At 32.4% G+C, this 17,155-nt stretch overlaps 2 protein-coding genes across 2 annotated transcripts in view; one reads left to right on the plus strand and one right to left on the minus strand.

The window, feature by feature from the left end:
* The window catches only part of LOC145297717 (homocysteine-responsive endoplasmic reticulum-resident ubiquitin-like domain member 2 protein), a 111,883-nt gene extending 101,807 nt beyond the window's left edge, over positions 1–10,076 (minus strand). The window contains exon 1 of the mRNA XM_080143930.1: positions 8,635–10,076. Within this exon, the coding sequence (XP_080000056.1) occupies positions 8,635–8,787 (153 nt within the window). The 5' untranslated portion in view covers positions 8,788–10,076. The remainder of the gene's footprint in view (positions 1–8,634) is intronic.
* The window catches only part of LOC145297716 (tRNA-dihydrouridine(20) synthase [NAD(P)+]-like), a 255,634-nt gene continuing 244,704 nt past the window's right edge, over positions 6,226–17,155 (plus strand). Inside the window, exon 1 of the mRNA XM_080143929.1 lies at positions 6,226–6,499. The gene's annotated coding sequence lies outside the window, so the exon portion shown is untranslated. The remainder of the gene's footprint in view (positions 6,500–17,155) is intronic.

Raw genomic sequence — 17,155 nt, forward strand, 5'->3', positions numbered from 1 at the left:
CTAAATATGGAATGGAACGGACGTCACTAAACATGAAACGAAATATGAAACTATATGGAAATAATTTATTAAAAAAAAATTATTTTAGTTTTAACACTTCTTGTGCTATCATGAAACAATAAAAAATAAACTTTTATTTTTTACATTTCTTTAGATGTTTTTTTTTTGTTTTAACACTTGTGTTATCATGAAAAACAAAAAACAAATAAGAATTTTTTTATTATTTACATTTAGATACTGCTGGAATTTTTTAGTGGAACAATCAAGGAAGTTTCAGTTTCATAATTCAATTGAAGGTAGCTACTTTGTTTTATGATACACTAGCAGTTCAGACCGGCCTTGCTCGGGCCCTATGTACTGTTCTTAACTATGTTCACATATATATTAAAAGTTTGATTCATGTCCAGATAACCTACATCTAAAATTTCAAGTGTTTAGATCCAAAATTGACAGAGGAGTTTGGTAGAGTTTGCAAAAGTCAACTCGTTGAATTTTTACCTCTTGGTAGTCAAAATTTTGGCCAAAAACCGATTAAAAAGCTTGCCCTATGTCTGAATACATATGTAAAATTTCAAATGTTTAGACCAAAAAAATTGGCTGAGTAATTTGGTAGAGACCGCAGAGGTCAATTTTTTTTTTTTTTTTTTTTTTTTTTTTTACTTTGACCCCTTAACATTTGTTTTGGGCTCAAATAAAAAAAGTTTGATCCATGTCCAAGTAACCTACATCTAAAATTTCAAGTGTTTAGACCCAAAATTGGCAGAGGAGTTTGGTAGAGTTTTCAAAGATCAAATTGTTGAACTTTGACAGCCAAATTTCTGGCCGAAAAGAGATTAAAAGGATTTTCCCAAATCTCAATACCCCTTATGTCAAATCTTGAGTCTGTAGATTGAAAATTGACAGAGTAGTTTGGTAGGGAAATGTACGCATGCACACGCACATACACACAATTTCACTTTTATAGATATATAGATTATGATAAAATTATGTGATAAAATTTGTGAAAATTTTTAATTATTTCCACATGGATTAGAAAATTAGTTATAGATATGTAAACTTTGAAAGTTTAAATTACATTTTTTTAAATAAAATATTTCCATACGAATATATTTTAAATATTAAAAAAATATATTCATAGAAATGTAAAAAATAAGTTTATTTTTTATTTTTTTTATTGTTCCATGAAAAAACAAGAAGTGGTTCCATATTGTTTCGTATTTCGTTTCATGCTTAGTGATTTCCATTCCATATTTAGATAAACAGAGTCCACTTATTAACTTTGAGTACTGAATTTTCGGACGTAACCTAATTGTCTTCAAAAACTGCTTTCATCAATAATTAACTTACGACCTTATTACTGTTTTTCATAATTTTTGGATATTTTCACTACTGTAACATAAGTCAGTAGATACCATTGGTTTCACATGAAATTCAATATTTCGATTTTCGAATTTTGCTACAATAACAAAGGAAAATCAAAATTTCTTTATATTGTTAAAAGGAAATTATTTGTAAACCTTGCATGATGCAATTCGTTGATACTGGTCGTAAGGTTTTTCTTTTTAAATTTATTTACATACCTCTACCCGAAGAGAACATGACACAAGGTTTGCTTATAATATGGGGAAAGGGTTCTGTCATGTGAAAAAACAAAAAAAATAAAGAAAAATCTGTATGATGCATGTACCAGTGATGAAACGAAAATATATTCCAAAAATCACATACATTGATCGAGTAATTTTATTTTTAAATAAGAAAATCAAATTTTATGAGTACTGGAAGAGCGATTATCTTGTCTGTCATTTTGAAACAAATTTAAAAATATATGAGCGATAACTCAACAATAATTCAAAACTTGAAAGATTTATGTTGTAAATATCTACAAATTACCATTGATCGTTTAAAAATGATTTCTAAAAATAAAACTACTTGATCAATTTACGTGATTTTTGGAATACAATATTTTCGTTTCGTCATGGGCATGCACATTATACCGACATTTTTTTTTAATATAAAGTGAATTCTCAACAAGAAACTTTTTTTTTTGTGCGATTGGTTACACAAACATCCTGGAAATATCTAGAAAATTTTATTTAAATAAAAATTCTTAAAGGAGCAACTTTATTATATTAATTTAACGCGAAATCATCACCCAGTGTTTGATCAGATAGCGTAGGACAGAATGGGTAACCATTCATTTTGACCAACACGTGGCCAAGAACTTAGCATGACTATTTAGCAGTGTCAGAAAATTACTTGAATAATTAGACTTACTAGCTTTCGAAGCTTATAACTAATTGAAAAATGCAATTCAATCCCTAATTTTTTTCAATAAAAGGAGCAAAGACCAAATTTTTAAATAATAACAGGTTCAATAGCAAAATATGCAATATTTGTTTTTTTAAATCGGTTTTCTTTAAAAATGATTTAAAGAAAATCAACGAATTTTAACTTACTTTGAATATAATATATATATAAATTTCAAAAAATCACTTACCTATAAAAAATACTAATTAATGGGTACTTCAACAATTCTTCATTGTTAAGAATTTATCCATATTTATATTTTATATTCCATGTCCTTTTTAAATAAAATACTTTTTTAAGCAAGGATTAAAAAATATTGCGACATCAGATGTTTCACAACTGGAATAAAGGGAGACAAATGTCTCCTTTTATTCGAGTTGAGAACTTCGGTGGCCTTAAGTGCCAGAATTAATCTCCCTTTCTATTGCTAGCTGTAAACAAAAGTTAGTCAATATGGGCCACCGTAACTTGAAAAATGATCACATTTCACTTATCAGTTTTTGCCGTTAAAAAAAATTCCATTTGACCGATTTTCCATTTTTTTTTCTCTTAAAGAAATACAGTAGTTTTTGATTTAATATATTTTATTTCTTTATGGAGTGATTTTTTTTTAATCTAAAAAACAAAAAAAAAAAACAAAAAAAAAACAAAAAAAAACATTGAATGAAGTAGAAAAAAATGTAGGTATTCAATCTTTTCAGGACAAAATTTTAAAAATGTGAGGTTTTACTTGAAAAAAAAAAAAATAAAATAAAAAAAAATGTTTAAAAAAAAAAAGGGGTTTTAAATTTTTGACTTTACAGGTAAATTTGCACAAAACTATTCATTTTTGTTTTAAATTAGATTATTTATTGATCTTTTATCTTCAATTTGTGATATATAAATCTGAGATGAGAAAATTAATTATTTTCATTTTAATAGACATTTCAAAATGGGGAGGTGAATTTAAAAAGAAAACTTTTGTCTAGAATTTATTTCGGTTTATTGGAAAGAGTCTAAAATTTCACATTAAACCTGAAAATATCTTAAAAATTGAACCAATAGAAAAATTTTTGATAGATTTTTAAATTGAAAAAAATTGAAAAAAATTTAACTCATAAAATTCAATTCATTTTATTATGTAAAAAACATGGCTGCATGAGCGCGCGCAGGCACTTTGTAAACACTGTTTTTTAAAAAATAATATTTCTATTATTTTTCAAAAAACTTTAATAGTTTATTTTGGAAGTATATTTCATAAAGAAATTAAATAAACCACTTTAAAAAGAGAAATTATGAGTTTTGTATATTTTATTTGCAGTTTTGTGTTAAGGGTGTCAAAAATTCCAAAAATATTCTGACACACCTAATGACTAGTGTACTGATATAAAATTTATGTTATTTATTTATCGGGTGTGTTTCTACCAACATTTTGTTTTATTTCTTATTTTGAATTATCGAGACTTCAAAGATGTAAATAGACATTTTTTCTTGTTCTTCGGTATCGCTCACTAATACTTGTTTTTTTAACTGAATAAACATTTTACATTAAATAAAAACACTAAAAACTTCTCGAATTAGGTAAAAAAAGTAACTTATCTTACCTTTGATAAAATTTATTTGCTATATATTTGTTTTTGACAACTTTTTTCGTACCTCTGTATATTCTATAACAAACCCAAAATTTGGTCCAATAAATTACACTTTATAAGGCCAGTTTAAAATAAAACAAAATATGGGTGACCTGTTCTTGCGAAGACGAAGCCTAACACAAAAGAATATTTAGTTTTTCTTTAAAAAAAAAAAAATAAATAAATAAATAAATAAAAAATAATCGGTACTTGTATAGTTTAATCAAGACAAAATTAAAATATTGAAAAAAAAAAAAAATTATATTGTACGTACTCCTTATGGAATAAACTTTTCATACAAAAAAAATCTTAATTTGATGAAGTAGTTTGTTATTTTTTTCAGAGGAAAATCAAACTTTAATGAAAGCGAAGTACTTGTACAGTTTAATCAAGACATTAAAAAATGAAAATATCGAAAAAAGGTTATATTGTATGCATCCGTTATGGAATGAAGATCTCTGAAAAAAAAAAAAATTCACTTAATTTGATCGAATAGTTTGTTTTTTTTACAGCGGAAAAACATGTTTTTATGATAGCTCGTTGAAGGCAGACATCTTGGATTATTTAAAATTTTTGTTTGGATTTTAGAACGCCACGGGGAGATAACTCCAGTTAAAACGTCGACCCCCCCCCCATTCTTCCTAAAAATCGAATCTTTTATCATAAAAATCGAACCTTGTTATCATAACAAATTTTTTCGCTGTAAAACAAAAACTACTTGAAATTAAGTGAAAATTTTTTCCGGAGAACTTCATTCCATAACGGATACATACAATATAACCTTTTTTCGATATTTTCATTTTTTTAATGTCTTGATTAAACTGTACAAGTACCTTTTTTTTTATCTTTGAACATATTTAACCTGAAAGAATTATTGAAAAAAAAAATTGAATGCACACGCGCGCGCGAAAACAAACATGGCGACCAGTTAAAACAATACGGAATACAACTACTTGTTGGCGACAATTTTAAATGCGATATCCATTCAAAATACACCCTGGGTTTTGTTTTGAATAAATATGACATTTAAACATCTCATATCCGACACCCGAATACCTCTAAAAACCACTTTTGTAAGTTTTTAGTTGGTACTCTAACACACATTGACCTTTATTATTTAGCCCCATAATATTAACAGAAAAATAAAAATAGGATATTTTTCGTCAACACTGGAAACACACGGAAAAAAATTGATGCTTATTGGTACTTATGGCGGCATTTAAAATTAGAGAAAATACAGAAATAGTGTATGTACCGTACCGTACCAGTGGTACCACTACCAGTCACAGGACGAAGAAAAAATTGTAAAAATAGAATCAATAGAAACATTTTGATAGATTTTTAAAGTTTAAAAATTGAAAAATATTGAGTTCGGAAAATTCATTACTGTTTAAAAAAAAAAAAAAATTCTATTACTTTTAAAACAACTTTAATAGTTTATTTTGGAAGTATAATCCATAAAGAAAATAAATAACCCACTTTTAACAGAGAAATTACGAGATTTTTATATTTTATTCGCAGTTTCGTGTTAGGGGTGTCAAAAATTCCTACAAAAATTCTGATACACCTAAAGATAAGTTACTTTTTTACCTAAGTGGATACTTTTTTAGTGTTTTTATTTAATGTAACGTGTATGTTCAGCTCGAAAAACATACAGTGTTTACCGATGTAAAATTTTAAATAGCGCCCGCCCGATTCTCTGACACGGTAAGTTTGGGAAAAGGAGTTAAAAATAAAATATATACTGTTAAAAACCCACCGAATATATGTCAGCCTATGTCACGGTAATATATATTGAGCGAGTTTCTAACAGTATTGTGTCTAGTTTTTTTTTTTTTTTTTTAACTCCTTTTGCCAAACTTATCGTGTCAAAGAGAAAGCCGGCCCATTTTAAATTTTCAAATACATCGGTAAACAACGGTATGTTTTTCGAATTGAATAAACATGTTACATTAAATAAAATCACTAAAAAAAAGTATCCAGTTAGGTAGAAAAGTAACTTATCTTGCCTTTGATAACATTTATTTGTTATATATTTGTTTTTTGACAACTGTTTTGAATCTATGTGTACAGTAATACAAACCCAAAAATTAAGTTTTCACGAGCGATTTACAAAAACATTTTTATTTATTTATTTTTTTTTTTGGAGTGGGGTTATTCAATTATAAAACTTTACAACATTTAACAGGTGCTTCTGCAGTTTAATTTACCGTTTTTTCGTAAGTAACGCGCCGACATACACCGAGCAGAAGAACTGTTTAATTTTTCACAAAAATTCTGTTTACATTAGGGGCAGGGCGATGGCGGTGGAGGGGCAGTGGTGGACGACGGGTGGTGTCGCGTCGCGCGCATCTCATGTAAGAATTATTCTTAAAGAATAGCATAAACGATGGCGGTGAGTTGGCACAAAATAGTGCAAGGGTTCAGGGGTTAATACCATGCAAACAATAAATTTGCGACAGGTTTGAATATCAGATTCGTTTATTGGTCGGTGTAGGCACCGCCAAAAATGGGTGGGGGTGGGGGGGGGCAAGTAAGTACTTTTTGACGGACCGTCTTTCGAAAAATCTACCAAAAATCAGGTAATTATCCAATCAATACGAAATTTTCAGCGATTATTAAGAGAAGAATGAACTTTATAACAGTGTAATTTTTCATAAACAATATTTATATATATATATTTTTTTGCTTACAACCCCCCCTTGTTTTGAGGGGGTTCCAAATATGCTTAAAATAACCATCTGAAACTGAACAAAACATATTGTGTTGTTGTAAGGGACAGAATTATAGATTAAAAAAACAAAAACTTGTTTGCATACCTTATTTTGATGTCTGAATATCAGAACTTCGATTGTGTTTAATTATCCCGCTTTTGAGTTTTGAAGCGTGAAATTCGGTGAATATGTTAAGTAAAATAATTAATTTAAGTTAAGCAAAACAAAAAAAAAAAAAAAATTTTTTAATATTTATACAAAAAAAGCCATTTTAAAATCTTTGATAAATAAATTAACAATTTCTTTTTAGCGAGCCGAATAATGCATGACCATTATTAAATAGGGCATGCTTTGAAGAATCGATACCAAAAAAAAAAATTTGATAAATATTGTGCCCTTTGTGTTAAAAATATCATTATTTTTTCAATCAAGTTTGGAAACGTTTGCCGCCTTCCGACTACGGTGGACCAAACGCGCTGAAATAATTTTTTTTATTCTGCTTTAAATTGCCCCCCCCCCATTTTGGGGAGCCTGGTCCCCACACACATACACATTAAAAACCAAACTCATACAAATGGTCACCCATCTGCTACTGGCCAGCCTCAGCGTTAATAATACATTGAAATTTTCGTCACTGAAAAATAAGTTGTTTTTTGGGGCTTTTTGGTCTTCCGTAGTTTGCTTTTTTATCAAGTGCAAATGTAAACAGTAATCAAATCGACTCGAAGTAACTGGTTGTGGTTGCCTATATGAATAAGTGGAATTATTTGAAATCCAGGTACTTATATTATAATATTTTTGCATATTCTCATAGAAAATCACCCTAAATCTTAGTTAGACAAGAAATAAACAAATTAATTCTTTCAAAAACCTTCTTTTTTTTTTTTCTTTTTTTTTTTTTTTTAACTATTTATATACGTTTTTTTTTTTTGTGCAAAACAAAAAACGCCTGGGGAAAATTTAACATTTAAAATTTAATTAAAAATAGTAGAAAAAGTTTTACATTATTCTGCTTTCTATATGATAAAATTCAAGGTTTGATCTTTCTGGAAAAAAAAGTTACTGAGAAATAATGGATTTTAATAAATGTAATTTCGTTTTAAAAAACAACAACTTGATTTTTCGGCCATTTTTGGCGGTGCCTAAAGTAAACATTTACCCTTATTTTTAAATAGTATTTTCAATTAAAGTTTTACGATATTTTTTATTATTCTTAAATTGTGAGGTTAAAGTACAGAATAGGTACAAAACACCTTCCCCTTCCTATGTTAAGAATGGCTTTCTAAATATTTCGGCACGGATCAATAAGTGCACGACTTGCACTAGTACCGTTATATTTTTATAATTTTTTACCACTTTTTCGTACCTCTATTGATTGTAATACAAACCACATTATTATTTCAGTATGGTCCGTATTCTGCAGAAGCATCCACAGATATAGACGATATGTGTGCGCGTTGTAAAATAGATCTTTAGAGTGGGGGTTCATTTTAATATATCAATATAACGTTCAAATGATCACTCAATTTTTGACCACGTAGAGTAGGACAAAACGAGTAACCATACTTTTTTCTATTTCCAAACAGTAGTGATTGAACATTTTGAAAATACAATAAAAAAAAAAAAATCTATGTGATAAAAAGCTGAATGATCAATAACTCTTTCTGGTCAGGAAGTGAGTGATCATTTTACGTTATATTTATGTAATAAAATGGACTCACATTCTAAAATATTTTATTGTTGTTCTTATTATTTTTTTTTTTTAATTGTTTCAGATCTGTTCAGAATGTTGACAGATAATCACATGAAAAAAAAAAATAATAATAATATAAATAAAATCCTATTTTTATTTTTCTAGCGATAGCGTTGGGGCAAAGTATAGAATTTTACCCCGTTTTTGCTTGCATCTCCCCCCCCCCCCCATAAAGTACTTTGTATATATTTCTGTTGTACTCTCGTTCGCATATCAATGGATCAGAGATAGAAAGAGAAATAATACTTACAGGTTTATTTGGGTAAACATCGGAGAGATGCTTTTTAAGGTTCTTCACTGTCCAACCAAGGAAACAAACAATCGTAATGTCAGCAATTCTTTGATTTGGGGCTTTCACTATCAACGTGATCGGAGTGTTATCGTCCATCGTAGGGAAATCCATCGTTTAATTTGTGGGTGATCTCTTACCCCCAGGGGATGGGGGATTTTTTAACGACAGAAAGGGGTGAGAGCGAGAAAAAAGACACAATTTGATTTCAAGTTTCTTATCTTTTGTTTTATTGGTAAAAGGTTGTCTTCGCAGCGTGTGCGTGTATGTGTGGGGGGTTTAATAAATAAATATTAATAAATAATCATAAACAACAATAATAACAATAAACAACGTTCGCCCAGAAAAATAAATCTATCCAATGGGTGGAGATTTTGTTTTCTTTTTTAAAATCTGCCAGGGTGACAACAAGATCATAGAGCGATCTAAGAAGGATATATATACGAAAAAAAAATAAATAAATAAAAAAAATAGTTAACGATCTACAGAAAATCAAAACAAAAAGAAAATTAGAAAATCAGAATTTTGGATTTGTCGCCGTCGTCGTGGTGGCTGGTCTTTACTTTCCGGTTGATGTCATACTGCTTTTTTTTGTTTGTCTTCTCGGGTAAACAGGGGGAAAGAAGAGAGACAGAGAGCTAAAGGCTACGTATGACGATAAACCTATACTATTTATATCCATGTATATATTTACGTGCCATGTATGTACGTGCGTGGATATAGACAGATATGGGTGTGTTGTGTGCGTATTTTAGTCTGGCGGCTGTCGTGGCAAATAAGTGAAATGGACACAAGCGTGCGAGGAGCAGCCAGAGGAAGGAATAAAACGAGGAAGAGGGGTAAGAATTTCGAAGATACGTAAATAAAAGAGAAATCGCTTCAAATGATAAAAACGAAGGGGAAAAAAAAGAAAAACTAAATAAAATTATTAAAAAAAAAATGAATTTCGATAATAATCTTTTAAATTTAAAATTCGAATTTTAATTAAATTTTAATTTAAATTAAATTCGAATATACGGCTTGTTTCAATTCCCAAATCCCAATTGTGATTGTTGATCCAGAAAGAAATAGTTATCGCCCTTCTTGTTTACGTGTAATTCTCCGAGATTTTAGGGAAAAAAATCTTATTAAAAATGCTTAGAATTTTTACTGTAAGATTTCTAATTTTAGGTACTACTTTACGTGAATTTCGAAAAATAAAATACGTATTAAATTGTACAAAATAAAAACAGAGTAATTAAACGATTTTCTATAACATTTATATAAATATTTTAAAGCTAAGTTAAACTGGCGTTATTTTTTCGTCGTTTTTTTTTTTTCCTGAATTTTGTTAAAATTAAATTTCTAATTTTAACTTAACGACGCGATAAAAGTATTTCTCCCAATAAAAGTGGGTAGTGACATCATAATGTTGCCCGAAAACGGAAATAGAATTATGAAACGGCATGAAACGCGCTTCTGCTTTCTGATTGGTTCTTTACAAGTAAACGCTGATGAACTCGCATTCTATTGGCTGTTTATTCTTTCACAGAACGCATATTTGTTGTCATGGCAGCAATTTGGGATTTACTGCTATTGTGGCTAAAGGGTTTACATGTATTTATTGCATTGGGCCACTAATTCGGAGGGAGGAGGGTCAAAACTAGACACTTTCTTGACCCGCTCACACTGACAATATCATCCAACATATTCACTTAACTATCACTTTCGTACTTGCAGTTACCACAATACCGCATTCAGTCAATGGGCTTGTGGCGGAAAAACTTTATAATTTGGTGTACAAATTGAAAATGCTCAAAATAGTTTCTGGACATACAGCTGTGAGCATACATCTGCCTAAATTAATAAAAGCAAATGAGAATATTTTCAGCCAATAAGAGACAAGTCTCTGAAATATGGAGAAGTGTTTATCCTTTTCTTCCTGCAGAAGGTAATTCTTTGTAGCTAGGTACATGTTATGCATTACAAGTAAAACACAGAGAAACAATTAAGGAAGAAACAACGAAAAATGGATAAAAGAGAAATCAAATTTATTAAATAGTCTTGATAGAAAAGTTTGTAACCTCGTGGAGCTGCCAAAAAATGTCCACCTGGCTTGCAAGAAGGTTTCTTGTAATAATTAACTGTCTGAAAGGGTTTGAAGGGAGAGCATGAAGGGAAAGAGAGAGGAAGAGAGATAGAGAAAAAGCGAGAGAGAGTGGGGGGGCACTTACTGATAAAACTTCTAGGTTCATATATCCGTATAGAAACAATGTAAAGTTTTTTTTCATATACAGAGTCCTTGTTTGAATAGTTCTCGGTCCTTTTCCTGTAAACTCGTTTCCGTGTTCATTTTCGTTTTAAATGTCCATGCATGCTTTCTCTCGTGTTTGAGAAATAACTTCTCCAAAAAGAACAAATTTCAGTTCATTTGAGCAGATGACAATCGAGTAAATCTTCTCCAATAGTTCTTCTTTCATGAAGATTAAAATTCCATGTGATTGGCACACTATCTTAAATTTTTCAGGTTTCTTAGAAAAACTTTCATGAGACCAATTTTCTTCATATAATCCATAATTATCCCTGTCTCGATAATTATATTCACACCTCTCTGCCTTATTCTTCTCTCAACAATTTTCATGTCCTGTTAGGACAAAGTTGTATATCGTCTAATAATCCTTCAGATCTCCTTTTCTCCTGAGACCTTAAAAAGATGCATTAGATACATCTTTCTTGTTCTCTCGACAATGTCTTTTCAGCAACTGATAATAATTACTTCAAAAGTCTTACACATGTTCCAAATTGGCGCAAAAACGTCCCTTTCCAATCAATGAGTAGCAAGCAGTCACGTGACATAAAAAAAGGAGGTGGAAAAGGGCATGAATGCTAGGGAAGGGACAGAAAGAAAGGAAGGAAGGAAAGAAGGAGCAAAATGAAAAATGAAAGAAACAAACAAAGATGGTGGAAATAATTTCTACAAATACATCTCTCTTCCTCCCAGGGCCTCTCTTTGTCTCAATCACTCAACACCTTTTCCTCTCCTTCCTGGGAAGGGGAATTGCTCACACTGATATTTGTGGCAGTTCTCTGGACTTCCTCACTCAACATTGTGTGCATCTTTATCAGCAATGCCCCTTGAAATAAAAAAACATTTTCCTAACTTCTCAAGAAGATAATTTTAATTGTGTCTCATTTTTGAGATGATATGCCATCTGGCTTGTGTGTAACAAACCCATAATGACAGCGAGACGGTTGGTCCTATTTTGTTAGCTAAGTCTTTGCATTTTTCTGCACCCCTCCCTCATCCCATCTCGTCTAGTCAAACACCCCCACCCCTCACTGCAGTATGCACCTGGCTGCATGCACTCATGACACTATCATGTCACAGATTGTTAACAAATCCACTCGGGTACCCAATGCTGATTGACAATTTGCAAGCCTTTCAGATCTTTTTCTAACAAGATGCCCAGAATTGTGCTCATCCTCAGTTCTGTCTCTGCTAGAACCTTCTAATACAATAAAGATCAAAACAAAGTATAACAAAACCCCAAATATCTCTCTCCAGTGAGCAGTATATCGATACTCAAAAGCTGACTGCTACAGTTTCCAAATTTTCATATCAGAACTACCTATACGCTCCATGTTTAAAAAGAATGCTATAGCATCTGACTTAACTGATTGGGTAACTGTCAACATAGACAAATATATACCTTCCAAGTAATACCAACAAGAACCGAACGGCCAACCATGGTACACCCATGAATGTGCTGCCATCATTGCTCACAGAAACCACTACTTCAATTGCTTTAAAGGTAAAAGATGTTTTGAATCTAAAATCGCTTTTTAGAACTGCCAATAATCACTGTAAAAGGATTATACAAAACACGAGAAAGAGGCTTGGTCCCATGAGTTTTGACAAATAATAAACAAGGTCCTGAACAGATGCAAGTCCTCTATTCCGACCATCATAAACATGCCTGAGGTTATTTAGTCAAAATCTGACAACGACCTTTGCATCAAACTCAATCCTATGCGATCAGGACCTTCGAAGACTACAAATAATCTAAGCCACATCCACATATCTGTTTGTGATGTTGCCACACTCGTCAAGAACTTTGATGCTAGCAAGGCAACTGATCCTGACAATATTCCAGCCATAGTACACAAAAAGCTACAACCAGAACTAGAACTCATTCTTGCACAGCTGTTCAATTAATACCTAAAAAAGAAATGCTTTCCAACACCTTGAAAAACCTCATTAGTCTGCCCAGTATCTAAAAATAAAAGGGCAATAGCTCTTGAAATATCAAAGGCATTTAATAAGGCTTGGCATAAAGATCTACTTCATAAAATATCAAACTATGGAATATCTGGAAGTATCTTTTCAAATATAAAATCCTTTCTCTCTGATAGGTTTATACAAGTAGTTGTTAATGGACAGTAGTTCAAAGGTCAAAGTATCAATACCGGCATGTCTCAAGGATCTATCCTGGATCCAACTCTCCTAAAATGAAGTACTATTGCTACATATAGGCAGGAACTGCTCGGAGCACCTTATCCTGTCTTGACAGAGTTTAAAACTGGCTTTGAGACCTAGTAGGTGATGCCCTTTTCTCCTCCCTGAAATCTCTTTCCCACATTGCAAACCTCTCTATCATTATTTTCATGGCAGTCCTCGTCTGAGTTTCAATCTATGCCCCCCCCTGCTAATTTTTCACAAAAAACACTCAGCCACTATCAACAATTTCCTTCACTCTCTATCTGTGCCCAAATTTAAATGCAAATTCCATAAACAAAGTTTCTTTCTTAGAACTGCCCGCCTATGGAACTCAGTTCTACTGGCCTGCTTTTCAGCTCACAACATGGTCATCTCCAGTAAATGTAAACAAATTCTTACTGAGCCGTCTCCTTAAATGATCAAATTCTACCCAATTTTCACCACTCATGATCACTAGGCTGTTTTCTCCGTGACCACTGTATACTCGTTAACCTTTATCCTCGAGTGGCCTTTGGGCCTTGATAAATGGTGACTCTCTTGTACAGAAAAAAAAATTATTTAATTTTCCTTTTTGATCCACCTCGAGCATGTATAAAGCCAAATTTTTCTTTCAATATAAAAAGTTGAATCAAAATCCAAGATGGAGCTAACATCTATGATGTTTGCAGATTCCTTTGTCCTCTGGGTTTGGGGAAGCTTTATTCATTTCTCAACAACTCACCACAAGCACACAGTCATATGCATATGCTCTCTCTCTCTCTCTCTCTCTCTCTCTCTCACACACACACACACACACACACACACACACACACAATGCCTTAACTTTTTCACACTATCGTCTGCTGATTCCCATTGATTGAAAACAAATGAATATATGTCCATTTTAATGCTCATAATATTTCTCACTCAATGCAAAAAAAAAAAAATAAATAAAAATAAAAAATAAATTTCGACACATTTAGCAGTGTTATTAGCAAATATCATAGGGTTCCGTTCTGTATGTTCCACTTTCTCTTGGAAACTACAGGATATTTATTCTACCCTTCATATATGACTCTTCTCCTTCCACTACTAACTAGACATTTATTTAACACTACAGACTTTCTAACCTTTTGTCTTTATCCATAATCATGGATGCATTACTGTACTAACACCTTCTCGTTCATCTTCCTTTATTTACATGTTAAAAAAAATTACTTAATAAAATTGTTTTAAATATTAGAAAGGGACGTTCATCATCTTTTTTCTATAGTATCTCCTACTGATTTTCTTCTTGTACTAGTTGATATCTTTCTGCAGCCCTGTAGCATTCTAAATAAAGACTTATTTTCTCTTATGAAGAAATGTCACTGCTGGGTGATTTGGTTACACTGTCGATTATCTATCTAAGCAGGGACTGATATATCAGTCATAAATAATCACTTATTTTCTCACTCGGCTGCAAGTCCTTGCTAGGTAATTTGGTTACACACTGACCAATCAGTTTGCAAGGCACATTGATTCCATCTGTACTCTGAAGAACTACTTGTAGCAGCCGAAACTTGCTACAATCACAGACAGGAGCTAATACTCTCGCGGCTCAAGATTTGAAACCCATTTTCTCCCTGGCTTGTCAAATCACAAGCCAGCTCTCAATCGCGTAACTGAGTATATAAAAGGCGAAATCACAAACCTTCTTCCTCTTTCCTCCTGACCCTGTTGGACAGCAGACATTAACCTGGAGCTTTGGCCACGGGCCAAACGTGAGTACAACAAACTAACATGGCTCTCTTCAAACTCACATTTGTTTCCATGTGCATATATACCCAAACGAACTTTGTTTATCATGCTACAGAACTGCTCTCGTCGATACACAGACACACGCACACCTACTAAAACACACTGAAGACTTTGTTCTTTCCTTCTCCTTTAACCAGCTTCCTTCGTCCCAACAACTACTAGCTATAAATACGTGTAAACAGAACTATTCTCTTCTCAACAAGCCGGCAATATATTAAATCTATCTTTACACACAAAAACACTTTGCCCTACTAACCCTCTTCTCTCTTGTAACTGCTACTAACGAGGATGACAAATAAAGTTGCTTTTGAATATAGAATGAAACTCTATTTCATTGTCTCTTATTCTACATACTTCAGCCCCTTCAAGAATTACGGTTGGTGAGCAAAGAGAACTTTGAAAGCAACAATGAAAGATGTCCCCTCTTACTCTCTTCTGTCTTTGTCCACTGGATGGTCATGCACTGATTATATTTGCCTGAAGAAAACTGCTGACGTCCCAAAGAACTTTCTATATTTCTTTACTTCACTCAGACAGTTTCTTTCACCTATACCAAACAGTGTAGGTAATTGAATAAATACTTTCTTTGTTGTTATAGTGTAGCAGCAGCGACACTTTACAGCTTACTCGTTTAAATATCTTCTTTGTTTTTTTTTTTACATAGGCATCACCACTTATCAAGGCCAAGAGGCCACTCGAGGATAAGGATTAAAGAGTGTACAGTAGAGAGTGGACAATATAGTAACCGTTAGTAATGGAGATTCGATAAATGTGTTAACTTATATGGAACGGCTCACCAAAAACTTGTTTACGTTAGACTTGAAGACAACCATATTGTAGTCAGCTGGAAAGCAGAAAAAATGGAAGACAATTCCAATTCTAAGAAAGAAGCTTTGCTCATGGAATCTACGCTTAGGTTTAGGCACAGATTCTTTTGTTTAGAAGCTCAAGACTGATTGGTGCAGGCATAAAACTTACCTTCCAGCTTGTCCAATCAGACACCATCACTCAAGTGAGCTGAACATGTGACTAAATAGATAAAAAGTTTAGACCAAGACTTTTTGCTCTCTTTTCCTTCCTTCCATACTTGAATCCAGAACTGACAGCACGCGTGCAGCAGTGCCCCATCGAGGGCCTGTTGGCACTAAAAGATGACTAAAATCCATTGCAACTTAACACACACATGTGCACACACACACACACACACACACACACACACACACACACACATCATATTTAAACATTCTTTCTATTTCTTTCTAATAATATAAAAAGCAATGTACATTATCTTTTATAACTTTTAATTAAGAAATATATAATTCATATTCATATAACAGAGAAGTTTTGATACAATATTATGGCACTAAAACTGCCGACATTGAAACTCTTCTATATCTCTACTAAAGACTTTCCCTTTGCTCTACAAGAACTCCTTATATTCACGAACATTCTGTTGCTGCAATCCTCTATTCCTAAACACATACAAACTATCTATTGTGTGAATTTATACCTCTTAGTCTTCATTCGTTTTTTTTTTGTTCCTTTTATTTAACATGTTCTCGTTTTTCTCCCCATTGTAATATAGCTGGGTTGAACGCTGGTATTTTCTCATCAGCCAGAAAACAAACTCACAACATGAATTCATTTGTTAGAAAAATATAAAATTATTATTTTATTTCTTGCCTTGTCTGCACGCTCCCAAGTTGTAGACAGAGGGGGATGCAGGGGAGGGGGGGCAGATTCAGTAGCGGGCTTTCTGACTGACTGGCTTGTGCTTCCTTATGTGTATATATAATATCTGTTTCCTAGCAGGTGTTTTGACCCGACAGCTGTGGGGGTCAATTACTTGACCTATTCACCTCCGGCAACATCAGTTTTGACAGCTTCATCCCATTGCATATGTGTGTGCGTATGTGTGTGCATATGTGTGTGTGTGTGTGTGTGTGTGTGTGTGTGTGCAATCTCAGCATGCGACACCTCAATCTCAGCATGCGACACCATTATAAACACCCCAAAGCAAAATGTCAAAATGCAACCCTTCAAACAATTACGTAAGACGCTGAATACCCTATCAGGGCAACCTTGCGATAATAAAAAAAAATGTTTGTTTTTCCTTTTGTGCAAAGATTTTCATTACATACTACTACTATACAGCTGTGCGTTGCATTTTTATAGTGTCTGTTTCTGTTAATGCATCTGTTGACGTTCTCCCACAGCTCAAGTACC

Source organism: Euprymna scolopes, chromosome 18 (genome assembly GCF_053919585.1).
Source record: "Euprymna scolopes isolate OS-2025 chromosome 18, ASM5391958v1, whole genome shotgun sequence".
In the NCBI taxonomy this organism is placed as follows: domain Eukaryota; kingdom Metazoa; phylum Mollusca; class Cephalopoda; order Sepiida; family Sepiolidae; genus Euprymna; species Euprymna scolopes.